A 19,572-nucleotide genomic window follows, 5' to 3' on the forward strand; every position below is an offset into this window, starting at 1 on the left:
GAAGGTCCGACGCCGCGGAAGTGGCACCGCCCTATTGAGAAGGAGCTGGTGGTTTGGATCAATTCCGCGCATCATGGTCCTGGGTGAAGGCGTTCAAAGCGCGTCACAAATTGTCTATGCGTGTCAGAACACGCCAAGGTCAGCAGTCACCAGAGAATCTCGCCAGCACGCCAAGCTGAACGCTCACACGATTACTGCAGGTTACTCGAGGGCTGGGCTCGATGTGCCCAAGGTTCAGGTGGTTGCTAGCGCTTTAGTAAGTGAGCTAGCTAGCCTAAGCTTGATTAGCCGCAATGTCGGGCAAGTAGACGACTATATAGGTTTTACTAGTTGTGAGAACTGCTATAACGTCCTCAACGAGTCGTAGGCATGTGCGTCGCACAAACATTGCATTTTTAATGTATTTTCTATGCAGTCCAGTGTCAGTAACAAACAAAGGAAGTCGGTATTCTACCCTGATTTCCGGTAAAGTACCGATAACCGATAGGTTACCGGTTGTGCCTTGCACAGTTGGGGCAGCCAAGCAGCAGCAACAGCCATGGCGGTCATCACCTTCACGCCGCTGTACGGCGTGCACTCGAGCGCGCCATGCTGCGCGTACCTGCTGGAGGTGGACGAGGTGTGCATCCTGCTGGACTGCGGCTGGACGGACGAGTACGACGTAGAGCTGCTGCGGCCGCTGCAGCGCGTGGTGGACCGCGTCGACCTGGTGCTCGTGTCGCACCTGGACCTAGCGCACATGGGGGCGCTGCCCTACGCCATGGGCAAGCTGGGGCTCAACGCGCCCGTGTACGGCACGCTGCCCGTGCACCGCATGGGGCAGATCGCGCTGTACGACGCGTTCCAGGCCAAGACCAAGCACGACAGCGACTTCTCGCTCTTCTCGCTGGACGACGTGGACCTCGTGTTCGAGCGCTTCAAGCAGCTCAAGTACTCGGAGAAGCTCACGCTCACCAGCAGCGGGGAGGGGATCATCATCACGCCCCACGTGGCCGGCCACCTCATCGGCGGCGCGCTGTGGCGCATCATGAAGGAGACGGTGAGAATGCGTCGCGCGGGTTGGTTGCGGCTGGGCGGCGGTGTACTGACGCTTTTTGGCGTGTTTTGGCGCAGGACGACATCATCTACGCGGTGGACTACAACCACCGCTCGGAGCACGTGCTGCAGAAGACGATCCTGGACTCGTTCACGTGGGTTTCAGCTGCTTTTGGAGATGATAGATATCCTGTTAGCTACTGACGACACTTTGCTGTTCGCAGGCGACCCACGCTGCTTATTACAGATTCGATAAACCTCCACGCAGAGCAGCCCAAGCTCAAGGACCGAGACAGCAAGGTAGGCTCTTGATCTCGCAACTGCAGCCGTGGGTGGCTGAGGCGTCCTCTAAAACATTGTTTGTATGCAGATCATGATGGAGATTCTAAAGACGGTCCGCAATGGAGGCAATGTGTTGATCCCGACCGATAGCTCAGGTCGCGTGCTCGAGCTGATGCGGGTGCTGGATCAGTACTGGATCCAGAACAAGTGAGTGACTAGTGCTGCGGGATCGCTGCGTATACTACTACGTAAAGTTTTAACCCTCCCGTCTTGTCAAACACAGGCTGCGCGACCCGATTGCGCTGCTCCACGATATGAGCTACTACACACCGAAGGCTGCGCAGGCAATGCTGGAGTGGTGCAACGACCGTATCGCGAAGAACTTCGATGTCGGTCGGCAAAACCCGTTTCAATTCTCGTACGTATTGCACCTATATTTACTGCACGAATCATTTGTATAACGACACTCATTTGGGCCTGTATCGCAGACACATTCATCTAGTTCATACGTTGGAGGAGCTAGATGCTCTTCCGAGCCCTAAGGTGAGTTTAAATTGTGTACCATGCTATCTAACCGCTAGCTTAGTGCTGAGCTTTATTTTACCATCCTTAGGTGGTTCTGGCTACGTCACCAAGCCTGGAGTGTGGCTTTGCCAAAGATATTTTCATTCGTTGGGCTCCTGATCCACGGAACAGCATCATCTTCACTTCGACTACACCTGATACGTCATTCGCGTCTCGTGTATTGAGAATCGCAAAGGATCCATCCGCTGCTAAGGTTATTTCGTGTACAGTGACAAAGAAAGTGTTCCTGGAGGGAGCAGAACTCGCACTGTATGAAGTCAAGGAGAGAAAACGTCTTCGCACGGAAGCTGAAAACAAGGCGAAGGAGATTGAAGAGGCTGCAATGGAAGATATGATGATGGGAATCGAAGACTTCGAATCCGAGTCAGAGGAGGAAGAAACCACACAACAAGAAGGTACGCTGCGGACACACGGCCGGCAGTAAATTGTATTCAGTTGCAGATGGACTAACCTAGTTTATTTTGCAGTCCAACTTCGTGGTACCTACAAGGTTGGCTTGGGCCAGTTTGCTTCTGTTCGGTACCCGATGTTCTTCGCCGTGGAGCCCAAGATTGAGTGGGACGAATACGGAGAGGTGTGCAAATATCTGCGCTAGAGTGAGTTGCCCAATTTCGAGCGTTGGTCTGACATACATTGGCTTCTGCGTACAGGTTATCAACCCCGACGATTTTAAGGATGCTACGTTGCTGGCAAACCGCCAGGCTCGTCGCAATATCATCGAGGATGCCGATGGAGATGCGGAAATGGAAAATGCTGACCAAGAAGCCGCAGCTGAGACTCGCCCGACGAAGACTATCACGAATGAAGTTACTGTCAGCGTAAGATGTCCCCCACGCACGGCATTGGCATCTTTATCCCCCGCTAACTGTCCTCACCAACTCACGTCCGTGATGATGTCGTAGATCGCTGCTCGTATCACACAAGTGGACTTTGATGGCGTGGCAGACGGTCGAGCAATCCGAAATTGCTTGGGCAACGTGAAACCGCGCAAACTCATTCTGGTTCACGGCACGGAGACGACCACGAACGAGCTAAAGAAGTTCGTGGAGTCGTCGATCCCGCTGTGCGAAGCCGTGTTCACCCCGAACGTGATGGAGTGTATTGATATTGAATCCGACACGAACGTGTACAAACTGTCGGTGAAGGAATCATTGTACACGTCTGCGGTGTTCCGGAAGGTGCGTCGGCAATTACTGGAAGATCTTTACGTTGCAACCTAACTCGAGTGTCTTGTCACCGTCATCACTCCAGGTTGGCAGCCACGAAGTGGCATATGTCACGGGTCAATTGGCGTTGTCCGAAAACAGCTCCGTGCCGGTGCTGCAGCCTCTGAGCGAGAACGGCGGGCAGACGACGCACGAGCCCATCCTGCTGAGCGACGGCAAGATGAAGCTGGACGTGATGAAGCAGGTGCTGGGCAAGGCCGGCTTCCAGGCCAAGTTCCGCGGCGGTATGCTGGTGTGCAACGACGGTGTGGTGCTCAAGCGTGCAATGAATAACGAGATCGTGATGGAGGGCACGCTGTCCAGGAACTACTACCGCATCCGAGCGCTGCTCTATGAGCAGTTCACCTTGGTGTAGTTGCAGTAGCCGTAGTCGGAAAAATGCCAAAACACGGTGGTGCCATGAACAAAACCCGTAACCTGATTTGTGGTCGAATTGAATATGGCTACACTGCCCCATTTCACACAAAGCGCGATAATCGGGACCTTTGACAAGTGATCCCCTGCCTTTTTCGGAAATCGGTTATGGCGGAGCCCACCCTGCGGCTTGTGTGGCCCAGCATTGTCAATTGCTGCACGGTTGGTATCGAAGCATGTTGGCGCTCCAGCGGCACGCGGCGCGCTCCAGCGCCCAGCAGGTGGCTCGCTTCTCGGCGGCGGCTGCCACCGCCACGCAGGACGTAGCCTCGGACGTGCTCCAGCTGGCTCTGCGCGAGACGGAGGGCTCGCGCGCGTCCCGGCGCCTGCGCAAGCAGGGCTTCCTGCCGGGCGTGCTCTACGGCGAGGGCGAGGACGGCAAGGACGAGCGCGTGCTGGTGTCGTTCCCCACGCGCACCTTCGAGCGCATGCACCGCAAGCTCTGGACGTCCATCGAGAACCAGGTGTTCCAGGTGCAGGTGGGCGACCAGGCGCCCGTCAAGGCCTACATGCGCGACGTGCAGCTGGACCCCGTGACGGACGTGCCTGTGGCCGTCAACTTCCTGCGCTTCAAGCCCGGCCGCAAGGTGTCCATCCCCATCACGTACCTGAACGAGGAGGGCAGCCCCGGCCTCAAGCGCGGCGGCTTCATCAACCACATCCACCACTCGCTCGAGTGCAGCATCTTCACGGACGATATCCCCACCACGCTGCAGATCGACGTCAACGGCCTGCACGTGGGCGACAAGGTGTACCTCGAGGCCATCAAGTTCCCGGAGGGCGTGGTGCCCAACATCCCGGAGGGCTCGCTGGTCGCCAAGATCGCTGGCCGTCGCGGTCTCATCCCGCGCGTGGAGGCCGTGGTCGAGGAAGTGGTGGAGCAGAAGGAGGAGAACGAGGACGACGAGGAGTTCGACGACTGGAACGACATCTTCTAGGCACTTGCACACGCAGAAGGCAGGTGAAGCGGACGTGGGAGGGTGCAGTGCAGCTGGCTAGACTTGCAGAGTACATCGCTGTTTGCTTTCTGTTCTGGACGTCGCTGTTGGCCGTGCCGTGGTAGGAGGAAGCCCCTTGCCTTCCGCAGCAGTTAAATAGAGCTCCCAGTTTTCCATCACATCCGTGGCGTTGCGCCTGATACATTAGCTTTACGTCTACTCCTCCGCGGCAGACCTATTCGTCTCTGCTGCAGTCCTAGGCTTGAAGAAGGCCGCGCTGTCAGGCAGCGCCTTCTTCTGCTCCATGTGCTGCTGGTCCTTCTTCGCCTTACTCTCTGCGGCGATGTCTGCCCGGGAGGGCTTCACGTCCGGGAAGTCCTCCCGGAGCCAATCCAGCGACGCAGTCGTCTGGATTGTGCGCGTCACGTCCGACGCCTTGACCTGCCGCTTGTTGCGGTACAGAGCCTGCTCGTAGCTCTTGGTGCCCAGGAACTGGGCGAACAGCTCCTGCAGCCAGCAACGGCATACACAGCATTAGCCCAGCCACCAACAACCAACTAGGTATTACACAGCAGTGCAGCCGTCCGTACCGACGCCTTGGCGATGGCGATGAGCGCGTCCTTGGAGACCTTGCCGACGTCCGGGTCGCTCTGCACGATCTTCCGCACCCTCCCGAGCGGGTACACGCAGGCGTTGGCGTCGCGCGCCACCATTTGCTCAGCCGCGGGCTCGGCGTCCACCTGCGGGTTGTCCAGCAGCTCCTGCTGGTAGCGCTCCTTGTCCTTGGCCGCCAGCTGCACGAACACCTCCTTCTGCTCGGGCGTGAGTGCCTTCCACTGCGCGCTGATGATCTTCTGGATGTCGCCGATGCGCGCGCCCGGGTTCTCGTCCATCACCTGCTTGCGCCGCTCATTGCAGAAGAGCAGGTACGAGCTCTGCGGCTTCTTGACGGGCGCCATCGTCCCTACCTACTGACTGATTGATACGTGCCGCCAAAGAGTCTAAAAAGTCTGTTGTACAGAGACTTTGCTGTGCTCCTCGAAAGTGAGTACCCCTACATACGAGTTCTCTCTCCGCCACAGCTGAACACTCGCATCATCCTGACGATGGGCGGCAGCGGCAGCAAGAGCGCCGAGGCCTCGAGCGACAAGCGCCAGGGCAGCGGCAGCGACGCCGTGTCCGCCAAAGACGAGCTGCTGGGCATGGTGCTGGACGGCCTGATGCTCTACACCATGTACCAGACCTCCAAGTACCTGTACAAGGCAAGCCGCGCCGCGCCGCGTGTCGTCCGCGTTGAGTGTCCTAACTGAGTGTTGTTCGAACTGACGCTGCCGCAGCAACTCAAGCCCATGATGGACGACTGGCGGCAGGGCCAGGACAGCCAGGCCAAGCTGCAGAACCGCCTGCAGCGCACGGGCCGCCGCGTGTTCAACACCAACTACTTCGAGAACGTCATCGCCGGCGACATCGTGGACCCGCAGGACATCGACGTGTCGTTCGCCGACATCGGCGGCCTGGAGCGCCAGAAGCGCGACATCTACGACCTGGTGGTGCTGCCGCTCAAGAGCCCCGAGTTCTTCGCGAGTCGCGGCAAGCTGCTCACAGTGCCCAAGGGCATCCTGCTCTACGGCAAGCCCGGCACCGGCAAGACCATGATGGCCAAGGCCATCGCCAAGGAGTCCGGCGCCTTCTTCATCGACCTCAAGATCAGCACCATCATGAGCAAGTGGTTCGGCGAGTCGCAGAAGCTCGTGCGCGCCGCCTTCTCGCTGGCCCGCAAGCTGGCGCCCTGCATCATCTTCATCGACGAGGTCGACTCCTTCATGGGGAAGCGCGGGGGCGTGTCTGACCCGACCTTCTCCTCCATGAAGACGGTACGTGTCGCTCCAAGCCGCCGTTCCGTTAGTTGGGAGTCCAGTATTTGACCTGGTACTTGTTGTGTTCGTTTGTTCAGGAATTCCTGGCGCTGTGGGACGGCTTCACCGAAATGAGCACCGAGGACGATGGTGGCTTTGGCGTCATTATCATGGGCGCTACGAATCGTCCGGGTGACGTCGACCCAGCCTTCCTTCGTCGCATGCCGCGCACGTTCGAGATTGGACTCCCCAACAGACCGCAGCGTGAAAAGATTCTCCGGCTTCAACTGAAGACGGAGCGGGTAGACGACCACTTCGATTTCGCCCAGCTCGCCAACGATACGATGTACTATAGCGGTAGCGATTTGAAGGAGTTGTGTCGCGCAGCACTAATGATTCCACTCCGAGAGCACATCGACAACTGCCGTGCTGCAGCGGAGGAAGCTGAAAAGAACCGACCGACAGCAGGCGAGAAACCCCAGATCTATGACGAGGCCGCTGCGCCCGAACCACCTACGATGCGTCCGCTGTCGATGGCTGATTTTGACGAAGCAAGAACCATGGTGCAGCCCACAGGTGCCACCGCGTACGCGTACGAAAATGCTCAGGAAGAACAGTCCACACGTTCTGCGTCTGGCCCTGGGATGTCCATCGACCCTGACATGTTCGCGGCGCTCATGGCTGCAGGTTTGCAGAACTTAATGCAGCAAAGTCGCAATGTCTCGCCGACTTTCGAATAAGTTAGACGGAAGAGATACCCAATGTTAGATGAATAAACGCTTCCTGAGAACGAGTTGGTTGTGCTGACCCTGCGGGTCCACTTGGGCGATACCGAGCAGTTCCGGGGATGAGGAGCAGTAAATGCGAATGGGCTCGCCATTGGTGAGTTTGTAGCGCTTGAGCTGTCCAAACTCGACATCGCTCCAAGGGATCGTAACGGCACCACCATTCAGCCAATGCTGCGCAGTCTGTCGCGGCATTTCCACGAACGGGAGATGCTGAAGCATGCTTTCAATCGATCGAAGCGGAGACTCGCCTCCCTGGTGTGAAAAGGATAAATAAGCAAAGGAGTGTGCCACTAAAATCATTGCATCCTCATGCAGCGTCACGTACCTCCACTTTGGCCTGAACGTGCGCAAAGTCCAAGCTATCATCGATGCTGAAGGCCCCGCTCCGGGTCCTCTCCAACGCAGTGAGTGTTCCTCCGACACAATACTCGCCAGCAGGGTTCCGCAATTCACACGATGTATCCACATGCTCCGGAGGGATTAACAGCGCCTCGCCGCATTCGCGCGCAATGGACCGGATGTACGTGCCTCCCCCACACACAACATGGATGTCCGCCTGCACAGTGGAGTGGCCACAAGGACCCACAACTCAGTGTCTTCTTTTCCAAGTAGCAGTACTCAAGACTCGACCGCCCACCTCCGGGAAGTCCCCCGACACGAACGTCTGGATGTCAATTCGATCGATGTGCACCCTTCTCGCCTTCACCTCAAAGTCCTGCATTGCAGCAACAGTGTCCTGTCGTCAGCCAACGGACACACACCACCGCGCCTCACCCGCAACAGCCGCTCACCTTCTTCGCCCTCGCCAGCTTGTACAGCCTCACGCCGTCCTTCTTGATCGCACTGACCCGCGGCGGCACCTGCTCGATGTCGCCGATGAACCTGAAGGCGAGTCACCCGCGGGCGTCAGAGGCTGTGGATCGTCCCACCCGCCCATGCACCCCCACCCACCTCTGCAGCGTCGCCTGCACCTCCTCCTCGCTCACCCAGGGCGCCGGCCGTTGCGTCAGAACCTCGCCCGTGACGTCGTCCGAGTCCGTGGTGACGCCCAGCCGCACCACGCCGCGGTATTCCTTGCCCGTCGTCAGGTACTGCAGGAAGCGCGTGGCGCGCCCCACCGCCAGCGTGAGCACCCCCGTGGCCATGGGGTCCAGCGTGCCTCCGTGCCCCACCTGCCGCGTGTCGAACACGCGGCGCGCCATGCCCACGCACCCGTGCGACGTGAGCCCCGCGGGCTTGCGCACGTTCAGGAAGCCGCCGCCCATAGAACGTTAATATCGTGCGGAGTTGGCAGTCAGTATTGTGCGTACGACGTCACTCTTGTGGGTATTCAGCAATAATGCCGCAATTAATTCGTTGCCGCTGGTGACGCGCATGAAGGTGCTGAACGTGGCCGAGAAGCCGTCGGTGGCCAAGGAGATCGCCGGCATCCTCTCGTCCGGCCGCTCGCAGCGAGTGCGTCCCATTCGCCTGCGTCTACGTCTGCACCCGCTCCGCCCCCTCTAACGCGCTGCTCCTTGTGCCAACAGCGCGCAGGCTTCTCCAAGTACAACGCGCTCTTCGAGTTCCCGTACGAGATCCGCGGCCAGCAGGTGCAGATGGTCGTCACGTCCGTCACGGGCCACATCATGGAGCTGGACTTCGACGCCAGCGTGCGCGGCTGGCACTCGTGCGATCCGGTGGAGCTCTTCACCGCTCCCGTGTGCAAGCGGATCCGCAGCGACGACACCCAGAAGAAGATTGAGAAGACGCTGTTAAAGGAAGCCAGGCAGAGCCAGGTGGGTGGGTGAATGGGTGGGTGAATTTAGCATTGCGGGTGGCTGACCGTCCTGTTCGTGGCTGCAGTGGCTGGTGCTGTGGCTGGACTGCGACCGAGAGGGTGAGAACATCGCCTACGAGGTCAAATGCATCTGCGAAAAGTCCAACAGGAGGCTGCGCGTGTTCCGCGCTCGATTCTCGGCACTCATACCTCGAGACATTATCCACGCAGTGCAGAACCTGTCCGAGCCCAACGAGAAGCTGTCGCTGGCAGTCGACGCTCGGTCTGAGATCGACTTGAGGATTGGCGCAGCATTCACGAGGTTCCAGACGATGCGGATCCAGAGCAGGTTCCCTGCGCTCAATCAAGAGAAACATGTCATCAGCTACGGACCCTGCCAGTTTCCGACGCTGGGCTTCGTGGTGGAGCGATTCCTCAAGATACAGAACTTCGAGCGAGAGTCTTTCTACTACATTAGCGTCACACACCAGCAGACTGATCAGCCAGACGCACCCACGACCACGTTCAAGTGGAAGCGCGGTCACCTTTTTGACCGCATGGCGTGCTTGTGCATCTACGAGTGTCTTGTGGAGAGCCAAACAGCGACGATCGAGTCGGTGGACAAGCGACCTTCATGGAAACGAAAGCCGTTGCCTCTCACGACAGTGGAGTTGCAAAAGCGAGCGTCGCGCTGGCTACGGATTTCGTCGGAGGCGACGATGAAAGCAGCAGAAAGTTTGTACAATAAGGGCTTTATTAGTTACCCGCGCACGGAGACGAGCAAATTTAAAGAAGGCACGGACCTCATGAGCTTAGTCCGTCTTCATGAGAACCACCAGCAGTGGGGAAACTATGTGACGCAGCAGCTTCTTGATGGCGGGAAGTACGAAGCCCCTCGCCATGGAAACTCTGATGATCAAGCACACCCTCCAATCCATCCGACCAAATGTGTTGATGTGAACACCTTATCAGACCCAAACGAGAAAAAGGTGTACGAGTTCGTCACTCTCCATTTCCTAGCGTGCTGTAGTCGGGATGCAAAGGGCAGCCAGACAAGCATCGTCATGAGGATGCTGGGTGAGAGCTTCACCGCATCTGGACTGATGGTGGAGGAACGAAACTACTTGGATATTTACAAGTACGAGAAATGGAATGCGTCTGCGATTCCCGTTTACCAGCGAGGCGACGTATTCCGTCCGACCACGGTTGTAATGCTGTCTGGCGAGACAAACCCGCCACCACTTCTGTCGGAGGCAGACTTGATCGCGAAGATGGATTCCAACGGAATTGGCACCGACGCCACTATCGCGGAGCACATCAAAACCATTCTCAAGCGCGAGTACGCCGTCAAGGTCAACAACGACACTCAATTCAAGCCCACGACGCTCGGGCTGGCGTTGGTTCTATCGTACGAACATATGGGCCTTGAGCTGGCAAAACCAGTTCTTCGTGCTGCGGTATGTTTCTGCCTCAAATATCGTTCGTGCGAATTCACTTATCTTGGACCTAAACGATCTGTCGTGTGTTTAGATGGAGAACGATTGTAAAGCCATTTCGTTGGGGCAGAAGGATATCCAGCAAGTCGTAAAAGCGTGTATGGACCAGGTACTCGAGCGTGCATTTGAGCTCTTTTCCCTGGATGATGACTCATTTTGGGTTTTCTGTTCGTAGATGAAAAGCATTTTCCTGGAGGTTACGCGTAGCGCTGCAGTGCTGGACCAAACCTTTTCAGATCAATTTGGACAACCCGTCAATCGAACTGCAGTACCTCGATTGCCACCTCGAACTGATGCGAGGCCTCGACCTACTGTTGCCCGTTTGCCAACTCGCAGTGAGGCAAGACCCCGCAACTCTACGATGTTAGGGGGTCATCATGGATCTACTGCAAGCGATGATGTGAGCCAGCAAGATCAACGACGGAAGCGCCAACGAACTCCATCACGGTCTACAGACCCACCACTGGATCAGGGTCGGCCACAGTCGTCTCCTAGTATGACTTCGGACGTTCCCCGGTGTGAAGGTCATGGTTTGCCTTGCGCGGAGCGAGAGGTTAGTCGAGAGGGACCGAACAAAGGACGCATGTTCTATGTGTGTCCACTCCCCCAAGGCGAGCAATGCGACTTTTTTGCATGGGTGTCCGACTCGGGCTCCATTGTGAAATGTCTTGGTCATGGAGAACCTTGCGCCGAGAGGACAGTCAGGAAGGAAGGCCCCAACAAGGGCCGACAATTTTATACCTGCAGGCGCAGCCAGAACGACAACAGCTGCGGGTATTTCCAGTGGAAGGATGAAGTTGCCGAGGCGTCCGGCGGATCGACGGCCCAGACTTCTTCGAGAGGTGTTGGTATGTCAAACGATGCGCCGGTGTGCTCCGGTCACAATACCACCTGCGTCTTGCGCACAACGAGAAAACCAGGCCCGAACCAGAACCGTGAGTTTTATTCTTGCAGCTTTCAGGGGGCTGACAGCTGCGGGTACTTCGAGTGGAAGGACGAGGTGGAATCACAGCAGCAGCGGCCCACGTCTTCCTCCAGGCCGCCTCTGGGGCCCGGGGGCGGAGACAACGAAGTACCGACGTGTGGCTGCGGCTTACCAGGCGTCTTACTCACGTGCAGGAATGGAGCGAATAAGGGTCGGACGTTCTACAAGTGCCCAAATCCGCAGGGAAGCCAATGCGATTTCTTCCAGTGGGGGTCATAGCGCCTCGATAGACTCAATAATACAAGCTAAGTCTCCCACCTGCCTCGTTAGAACGGCGAGTGCTCGATCCCATTGGCAGCTTCCATCATAGCTGCAACAACAGGCAGCATCGCTGTCATCCCTCGTGTCTTGGGCCGCTGCCTGTCGCACAGGAAGAAAAATGCCCCCAGCATGGCCACTTCGCTGTCTTCCTCGTTCGTCATGCGCTTGGCGCAGTGCAGCAGATCCTCCACGATGTCCACGTCGTCTTCCCGCCGCGCCTCCTGCTTGAGCGCCAGGTACTCCGAGAGCTGCTCCATGGGGTCTTTGAGCGCCAGGATGCGCGTCATGGCGTCGATCCGCTGCTGCACTTCGTCGTCCGCCTCCTGCATCCCCCTCTCGATGGACAGGACGCGCTGCAGGTAGCGCTGGCGCTCCAGTTCGTCCGACTCGGCTGCCGACAAGTGCTCGCCATGTGCTGCTGCTCCGTCCTCGTCCTCCTCCCCCTCGTCCACGGGGCGGTAGAGCTGGTCGCTGAACAAGGCGTCGGCCTGACTCGTCTCCGCGATGTGCCGCTGGATCTGCGTCTCCAAGTCCACGGGCTCGCCCACGACCAGGTCGTCGTCGTACACGAGATTCGGATCACCGCCCAACTGCAGGAAGGTGTCCATGGGTGTCGTCAAGCTCGTAAAAGCAATAAAACGTGTCGTCGAGCTCGTAAAAGCAATAAATCGTCAACAAAATACGTTTAAAAAGTTTAAACTGTGGCTGTGAGTACTGTACGTAGCGTACTAGTTTAAGACATTTTTCGGCGTGTTGAAAACTATTATTAAGATGTTGATATACTGAAATGAGTTAATGTCAGCACAGCGCGACGAAATGTTTTTTTTAGGGCATTTCCACTGGTCGTGTCAAAACCAAAGTCAAAGTTAGGTCAAACTGAGGGTACAAAAGATCCTGCAAATTTGATCGAGAGAAAAATTCGCACCCGTCGCGGCGATAAGTGAGTCAAATCTTTTTCAGCGAGGGGGAGGGTAGTCGGTAGTGGAGATGGAGGACGCACCAGTAAACACTCTTGCGTAGGCGAGCGCGCAGGGTGGCTCCCTTGACATCCTCAGTTTGGATTGTGAAGATGACGACGATGAGCTTATCGCCCAGCAACTTCTGTTCCCAGCGTCTCGATCTAGCTCTCGTGATACGACAGTGAAACGCGGCGGTTCTCGGCCAGGAAATAGTAAAAACAAAGAGCTGGACTTTGAGACGCGCTATAGGCGCTTTATGAAGCAATATTATGATGAAACCCAGGTCACGCAGCTGATGTATTTCCCGATAGGCCTATGCATCACGCCGAACCGCGCTTGAGGGCTCGTCCTGTAACGGGCTTGAGGCCGCTACCGACTTGCACAGGCGCGTAGGAAATAAGACTCTGATTGAGTGTTGGGACCGTCGCGGCGGCACTCGAGACCGTCCCAACCATTAAACCTATACGGGACTGTGATTGGCCACCGCGCACTCGCGGTGGCCCGTATGATGGCCTGTCCACCATCCCCTCTCAAGGGTGGACATGCATGTATGTAAAAATCTAGGGCGGGTCTTGCGCGGCATGGTCGTGTCAGCTTCACATTTGGATCGGAGACGCGGACAGCAAGAGCAGCACCATGAACGCCAGGGCCATCGCGCTAGAGCGCAACACCTACTAGGACACCCTGGAGCGGTGGGCGCTGCACGACTGCAGCGCCGTTGTGAACCCTCGGGACGACGAGGAGATGCGCCGCCTGTTCCAGCGCTGGAGACCGACACTCAGATAAGCCGTCACGGCGACCGGCGCCGTGACCCCGAGGTCGCTCGACCGCTCGTGGACCGCCTTCGTCGAACGCTGGAATACGGAGGGCGGCGACGAGTTCGTACGGAAGCTGGAGGCGCGTGAAACTCACGCGCGGCTGTCTGTGGGGGCTCTGGCGCGCGATCGCTTCTGTCGTGGGAGGCTGATCGTCATTGCTGTTACGTCCACTTCGTGGAGGAGTGTCGATCGTGTCGCCGGCATGGCCGACGACCTCGAGTGGATCGGATACCTCGAAGATACGCCGTACTCGAATCCGAGCGCATTGTGATTGGACGATATTGCGCTGCGCTTGACGCCGCTAGGCGGCGGACGTGCGCCGCGCCGTGTGGAGAACTTGCCGCAGATTCAAGGCTTGCCTCGTACGCCGCCATGCGGTCCGGTACATACTCAGGAGGCGCGCGTGGCTCCCAACTATCCCGCATCGGCCCCAGCCAACGCACAAGATACTGGCGATGCGCAGGAACTGCTCTCGCGAGCCGCGCGCCCGACCCCGATGATCAAGTTGAGGAGCAGCGCGGCTATTGTCGTGTCGGAGGATCGCCTCCACGATGTGACGAACATTGCCCGCACTATCCACAAGCGGGGCCGGACCATCACGTTCAAACGGAGCATAGTCGCTGGCAGGACGCTGCGACCGCGCAGCGTCTCAATCGTTTGCGCGGGACTGGACCAGCTGGAGCGCGAATCAGGAGCTGCGTCACCGGGTGCGCAAAGGAGACGGCGCATTATCTGGGTGATCACCGCGGGAGGGTGATTATCAGTTCGTTGGGATAGTCGCTGGGTGGTAGCGCCGCACGGACGAAGTAGGGTGTAGCCGTAAAGCCGTAGGTAGTTGCAACGTATAGGCATCACCTAATACCTTCAACACCGTGAATGGTCCAATAAAGCGGGGCGCGAGTTTTTCGCGCCCAAGTTCGTCCCTAAAGTGGGTTGAATACCGGACGTAGACAGTAACACGCGGTCGCCCACGGCAAATCTCTCCATGTTCTTGCGGCCGCAACGATCTGCATTCTCCTTTTGGTGATCGACCGCAGTCGCGATCGCATCGCGGACATAGCGAACCACTGAGTGGCGCCGCTGCAGGAACTCGTTGACGGCCGCTGCATCGCGTGGCTGCGACTCCGGATTGAGGGGGTAGGCGCGGCGACTTCTGTAACGGGGTTACACGTACAAGTGGCTGCAAGCCACTTGTGAATTTAACAGATAGGTTATCTGTTAAAAGTTTTGGATACTTCCTCACCTTGGTGTAAGACACACCAATGGATACATTGAAGTGGGCCACCACAATGAGTGGTCCACACATACCCACAGATCCTATTGGTAGAAAGCAGCATCTTTCTACCAATCAGAGACATGCATATGAGCGGGGCTCTGACAGCCAGCCGCTGTCAACCCTTTCATAGATGATAAACAGTTTTTAGCAGTTCTAGGAGGAAGATCAATTCACAAACAATACAGTTCTCATTTTACCTAAACTAAGTCACTTGGAATCTTATCTGATTTAAATTATATTTGTGTATTCAAATATAATTAACCTAAGTAATTACTAAGGACTTACGCTTCCTCATACACGTAGCGCAACGTGTAAGCTAAAGTAGTGAGTCAAGTTAGACCCACTACACCTGGTAGCACTTTGTAGTCCGTCCAACGACCGACTGCTTGACGTTCGTACGCGGTGTACGAACGCGGAGCCGAGAACCCCATGACAGGAGCGCCCATGGAAACTCGCCTGCAACGCATGTTGCAGCGCGACTACACCTGTAGGACCCAGAGTGGGAGGCCCTCAACGACTGTCACAGTCATTGGAGAAGCGGCGATACCACGATGCTCTACGCTATCGCCGACAGAGCAACATGGTGTTGCTCTGGGGTTCATCATGAAGGAGCAACGCGATGCTGCTTCCTCGGTGACGGCGTCGTCGGGGACGACACCGCGTGCTCAATCATTAAAATTGAGCGTGAGCAATTATGTAGGAAGAGACGGAGAGCCTCTCCTCCGATGGCTTGTCGAGCTCGCACAGCCATAGCGGCTCGACGCATCGTCGACCCGCTGTCGAAGGTCGCGTTCGCCGCCTGCCTTGTGGAGGACGCGCAAGGGTTGGGCGTATGGAGCCGACTCTCCGATCCTACGTGCTTCAGCACGTAGAAGTGTTCAGGAGGAGCTCAAACAAGCGTTTGAGCCCCGCAAAACGAGCTCGGTCGAGGGCGGAGTTCCTCGACCTTCAGCAGGGTAAGCATGACGTCCATGCTTACCGCAGCGCCTGCCGTATTTGGTTCAAATATCGTGACAATCAATTGACGAGGCGACAAGGTCGTCACGTTCATGAAAGGACTTAGAGATGGGCTCGTGAAGACCTATCTCTTCCGAGAATCCGAGTACTCTCGAATCAATCACCTTGCCATGCAAGAAGAGTTTAGCCTGCGGCAGGCTGAAACTCCATGTAAACGTACCGAGGCCGCAACCGCGCCCGGTAGCGAGGACAGGTCCAGAACAATGGACCTCTCGAACGCAACAACTGCTGTTACCAGCAACAGGGAGTAACGTGCGATGCTTCCGTTGCGGAAGGATCGGTCACTTGCACGGAGTGCACAGCCCCATCCCCCTGGAGGTGGCCGTCGTGGCGATGCTAGGCATCGCCGCGGATAACAAAACGCCAACATCCAGTAGGCGCGGGGCGCCTACTGGTAATGCAGTCGCGCGTGCCGATATCGGCACGCGACACTGAGACTGCAGCCCCCAGTGAGACCAGCTCTCACTGCAAGAAACAAGATGACAGGCCGAACCTATAGTCGTTGAAGGTTTCTCGAAGAGAGGACGTAATCTCTTCGAGCTTTGAGATTCAGGCGCGTCGAACAACTTTGTTTACACAGAGCCTCCGAGGCTTGACTTCGAGGAGGTAAATACCTCGAAGTCTTCTGGAGACACGACTGGCACAGGTGCCATCGTGAAGACGAGAAGCGCGTCGTAAACGTGCGCTTCTCGTACAAACAACGGTGTTTGTCGAACCTTTATCGTCCTGGACCTGGACGATAAGTTCGACGTGGAATGGGCATGCCGTGGCTCGCGGCATGATCCGTGATAGACTGGAAGAAGCGCACGCTCGTGCGCTTCGGACGTGACAGCGGAACAGAGAGCGATGGCCCTGTTACCGCGGCGCACCAGTCGAGACAGCGCTTATGCTGCTGTCCAGGTGCCAGGAAGTGCGCGAGGCGCGCACAGTGAGACCCACGTCGGCAATGCTGCCGACGTCGGAAGAAAAATGTGTTGGTTCCGGGAACCAACACCCGTTCAAGCGTGTAAGGGACAGTCCCTGACCCGAAGCGGTCAGGTCGACAACGCAGCGTCGGCTCCGGAGCCGACGCACCCTCGGTCATGAGGGGATCCGCCAATGAATGGCGTCGAGGTGACGAAGGCGTGTCAACTCCGGGAGTTGACGCTGCAAACAGTGCGGACGGTTGCAAACGTACCGCACTGACGCAATTGCATGCTGTCGTGCAGCCGGGCTGCACGACGAAGCGCAATACGATCAAGCCGGGCTTGATATCGCGCGCCCGCGGACAGGTCCGCCGGCGAACAACTGTCCACGGCCAGGCCTGGACCAGAAGAACAACTGTGCGGAGCCGGGCTCCGCACAACAAGACGGCGCATGCGGAGAACGCTGCGCAAGTCTCGTCGGACCGAGACGCCACGAGAACGATCTGCTGGGCGCTGCGGCGGTGACGCCGGACGTCAGACGCTAAGCGTCTTGAGGCGCACCGATACTGGATTCCGGTATCGTGAGATGGAACTCGCTAGTCCTCCGACGAGGCGTCGGAGTTGACTTCGCTTCCAGCCATGAGCTGGAAGCGCTTCACGCGACTTCCACGATGGACGCATCGAGCAAGTCTGCGTTCTTTCGAACAGCAAAGAACGAAGAGGCGAGCGAAGAGCTGAAACAGCTCTTCATGGGAGATACCACTGAGTGAAGACACTCTCGGAGTGCGAAAGGACTCGCTGAAGTCGAGTCCCTATTACGAATTGTTGAGGAGTACAAAGACGTACTCCGGAAGAGATTCCTGCGGACTTCCGCGGATAAGGTGTTCATCACGAGATTGATCTCGTGCCGGGCACGGAGTTTTGTGTTACGTGGCAGTGGCCACTGCCGCGAGAGCAAGTAAAAGCAATCGACGACTTCTTTGAAAGTCGTCGCAAAGCAGGACAAGTGCGGGAATCAAAGTCCCCGCACAGTGCTCGACGTTCTGTGTCAAAAGCCACAGGGCGGATGGCGCATCGTTCATGCGTATAACAAGCTGAACGATGCGACGGTACCGCGAACGCCGATACCGTGAAAGATGTTATCATCGATTCGATGGCCGGTAGCACCGTTTACAGGCGCTCTCGACTTGCGAGATGGATTCTATCAGATCTAATGCGTGAGGCGATATCCCTCTCACGGCAGTGAGCACGCCAAGCGGCATGCTCTGGGAATGGCTAGTGATGCCACAGGGGCTTAAGAACGCCCTGCGATTTTCAACGGTGCGTGACGCACTTGTTGCGCTCGTGCGCGACTTCACGCCGAGCTCCTTCGAGATGTGTTCATCACAGCCGGGCTGTGGACGGGAAGACGTCGTAGAGATGCACAGGGTGCATCTCCGGAACTACTGAGCTTATGCGAAACATAAGCTCACGCGAACCTGAAGAAGTGTATCTTCGGGGCGAGCGTGAATATCCTCGGTGTCTCGTAGGGAAGAATGGTGTTCGCCCTGACCAGAAAAGGTCAGAGTGACAATGAATGGCCAGCCTTCAAGTGTCAAGGAACTGGGGCAGTTCCTTGTCTTACCATGCTTGTGCAAGTACGTGGAGGACTATGCGGGCAAGATCTGCCCGCTGTCACACTTCTCAGAAGGAAGCTGTGTGGTGGACAACCGATTGCCAAAGGCATTCGATGCAGTCAAGCGGGGCTTGACTGAGGCGCCGATCTTGGCAGTGGCTGCCAAGATCGCCCATTTCACGTAGTGTGTGACGCGTCCGACTTCGCGATCGGATGCGCATTGATGCACACGATCACGGGGCCGTGATCGTGTCGTCTACCAATCGCGTCAGCTGAGCGCAACTATCCGGTGCATGACAGGAACTCCTTGCCATGAAGTACGCACTCGCAAAGTTCCGAGTGTATTTGCTTGATAGACCATTCGTGGTTTACACCGACCATGCATCACTGCGCACCGCAGTGAATCACCACACCAAAGAATGGCGAGATGGCTCTCTTCTTTGCGGAGTATAACTTCCGGGTCGAATACAACCGGAAGATTGAATGCAGTGCCGACGCGTTATCACGTCGCCAGACTACGCAGAAGCTGCTGACGTCAGACCATTGACGCCATGCGATCGAGGAAACCCATATCGTCTCTGTTGGACGTTTGAAGGCCGCTACGCGCACGCGCAGACACGACTCTTGCTGGCCTAACGGCGCCTTCACAACAAGTCCCGTCAGAAGCTGCCCAAGCACCTTCGAGCGCGTGCACACCGCTTTCGAGTGCACGACGGATTCTGCTTTACAATGCGGTCGACGACAACGCGGATCGCGTTGTCGTGCCAAATGACCATGACCTGCGACTCAGGATCATGTACGAATATCATGATGCCCCGACTGCGGGACATCTCGGACGTGAAGACATACGTCCTTCACGCGCGACTACTGGCACCACCAGTAAAGTGGGTGCGCAATACATCCGTGCTTGCGAGGTATGCCATCGTGTAAAGCCTGTGCCATTCGCGCAGGCTCCGTTACATCACTACCGACTCCGTCAGGTGTTGGAGATCCATGTCTTTGGACTTCATCTTTGGTCTTCCCGGATAGCGGAGGGAACACCGGTGTTGTGGTCTTCGTGCCTCCAGCAAGATGGTACATTGCTGCGTGCGCGGGGGTGACCGCGAAGCAGACGGCCCGTCTGCTCGTCGACATGGTGTTCAAACACCATGGCTGCCGACCGACATCGTGTCGGACAGAGACCCGCGCTCCACAGCGCACCTGTGGCAGAAGTGTTTACACTTCTTGGGAGCCAACTTTCAATGTCGACTGCGGATCATCCGCAGACGGACGGCAAACCGAGCGCGTAAACCGCGTGCTCGTCGATATGTTGAAGAGCTACGCTCACTCGTTCCAATACTGGAGCGAGTGTTTGGCA

General features: G+C 57.1%; 7 protein-coding genes across 9 annotated transcripts; 4 read left to right on the forward strand and 3 right to left on the reverse strand.

The window, feature by feature from the left end:
- Positions 1 to 538: 538 nt before the first annotated feature.
- Positions 539 to 3,483, forward strand: IUM83_18502 (Cleavage and polyadenylation specificity factor subunit; the record flags this gene model as incomplete). Its single annotated transcript, XM_067943506.1, has 11 exons — positions 539 to 1,039; positions 1,114 to 1,190; positions 1,260 to 1,335; positions 1,406 to 1,524; positions 1,601 to 1,735; positions 1,806 to 1,860; positions 1,931 to 2,297; positions 2,370 to 2,476; positions 2,553 to 2,720; positions 2,805 to 3,080; positions 3,154 to 3,483. 11 exons carry the CDS (start codon positions 539 to 541, stop codon positions 3,481 to 3,483), a joined length of 2,211 nt encoding a protein of 736 aa, XP_067795589.1.
- Positions 3,484 to 3,718: 235 nt separating this feature from the next.
- Positions 3,719 to 4,480, forward strand: IUM83_18503 (ribosomal protein L25, Ctc-form; the record flags this gene model as incomplete). Its single annotated transcript, XM_067943507.1, has 1 exon — positions 3,719 to 4,480. The coding sequence occupies one exon, from the start codon at positions 3,719 to 3,721 to the stop codon at positions 4,478 to 4,480; it is 762 nt and encodes a 253-aa protein (XP_067795590.1).
- Positions 4,481 to 4,696: 216 nt separating this feature from the next.
- Positions 4,697 to 5,439, reverse strand: IUM83_18504 (nuclear y ccaat-box binding factor c subunit nf yc; the record flags this gene model as incomplete). The annotated part of the gene is made up of 2 exons (XM_067943508.1): positions 4,697 to 4,987; positions 5,071 to 5,439. The coding sequence occupies 2 exons, from the start codon at positions 5,437 to 5,439 to the stop codon at positions 4,697 to 4,699; spliced, it is 660 nt and encodes a 219-aa protein (XP_067795585.1).
- A 147-nt stretch (positions 5,440 to 5,586) lies between these two features.
- Positions 5,587 to 7,076, forward strand: IUM83_18505 (ATPase; the record flags this gene model as incomplete). 3 transcript variants are annotated; one of them, XM_067943510.1, is made up of 4 exons in its annotated part: positions 5,587 to 5,754; positions 5,818 to 6,354; positions 6,435 to 6,693; positions 6,819 to 6,826. In XM_067943510.1, the coding sequence occupies 4 exons, from the start codon at positions 5,587 to 5,589 to the stop codon at positions 6,824 to 6,826; spliced, it is 972 nt and encodes a 323-aa protein (XP_067795588.1). The 3 variants fall into 3 exon arrangements, with proteins under 3 accessions (XP_067795588.1, XP_067795586.1, XP_067795587.1); XM_067943509.1 differs by having other exon boundaries at positions 5,587 to 5,742; XM_067943511.1 differs by having other exon boundaries at positions 6,435 to 7,076.
- A 24-nt stretch (positions 7,077 to 7,100) lies between these two features.
- IUM83_18506 (tRNA pseudouridine(55) synthase) lies at positions 7,101 to 8,389 on the reverse strand (the record flags this gene model as incomplete). Its single annotated transcript, XM_067943512.1, has 5 exons — positions 7,101 to 7,376; positions 7,450 to 7,680; positions 7,762 to 7,839; positions 7,916 to 8,006; positions 8,076 to 8,389. 5 exons carry the CDS (start codon positions 8,387 to 8,389, stop codon positions 7,101 to 7,103), a joined length of 990 nt encoding a protein of 329 aa, XP_067795583.1.
- Positions 8,390 to 8,498: 109 nt separating this feature from the next.
- Positions 8,499 to 10,783, forward strand: IUM83_18507 (putative DNA topoisomerase; the record flags this gene model as incomplete). Its single annotated transcript, XM_067943513.1, has 6 exons — positions 8,499 to 8,579; positions 8,654 to 8,902; positions 8,970 to 10,340; positions 10,414 to 10,488; positions 10,555 to 10,647; positions 10,748 to 10,783. 6 exons carry the CDS (start codon positions 8,499 to 8,501, stop codon positions 10,781 to 10,783), a joined length of 1,905 nt encoding a protein of 634 aa, XP_067795584.1.
- An 847-nt stretch (positions 10,784 to 11,630) lies between these two features.
- Positions 11,631 to 12,233, reverse strand: IUM83_18508 (uncharacterized protein; the record flags this gene model as incomplete). The annotated part of the gene is made up of 1 exon (XM_067943514.1): positions 11,631 to 12,233. The coding sequence occupies one exon, from the start codon at positions 12,231 to 12,233 to the stop codon at positions 11,631 to 11,633; it is 603 nt and encodes a 200-aa protein (XP_067795592.1).
- Positions 12,234 to 19,572: the final 7,339 nt, after the last annotated feature.

Source organism: Phytophthora cinnamomi (genome assembly GCF_018691715.1).
Source record: "Phytophthora cinnamomi strain GKB4 chromosome Unknown Contig20, whole genome shotgun sequence".
Classification (NCBI taxonomy): domain Eukaryota; phylum Oomycota; class Peronosporomycetes; order Peronosporales; family Peronosporaceae; genus Phytophthora; species Phytophthora cinnamomi.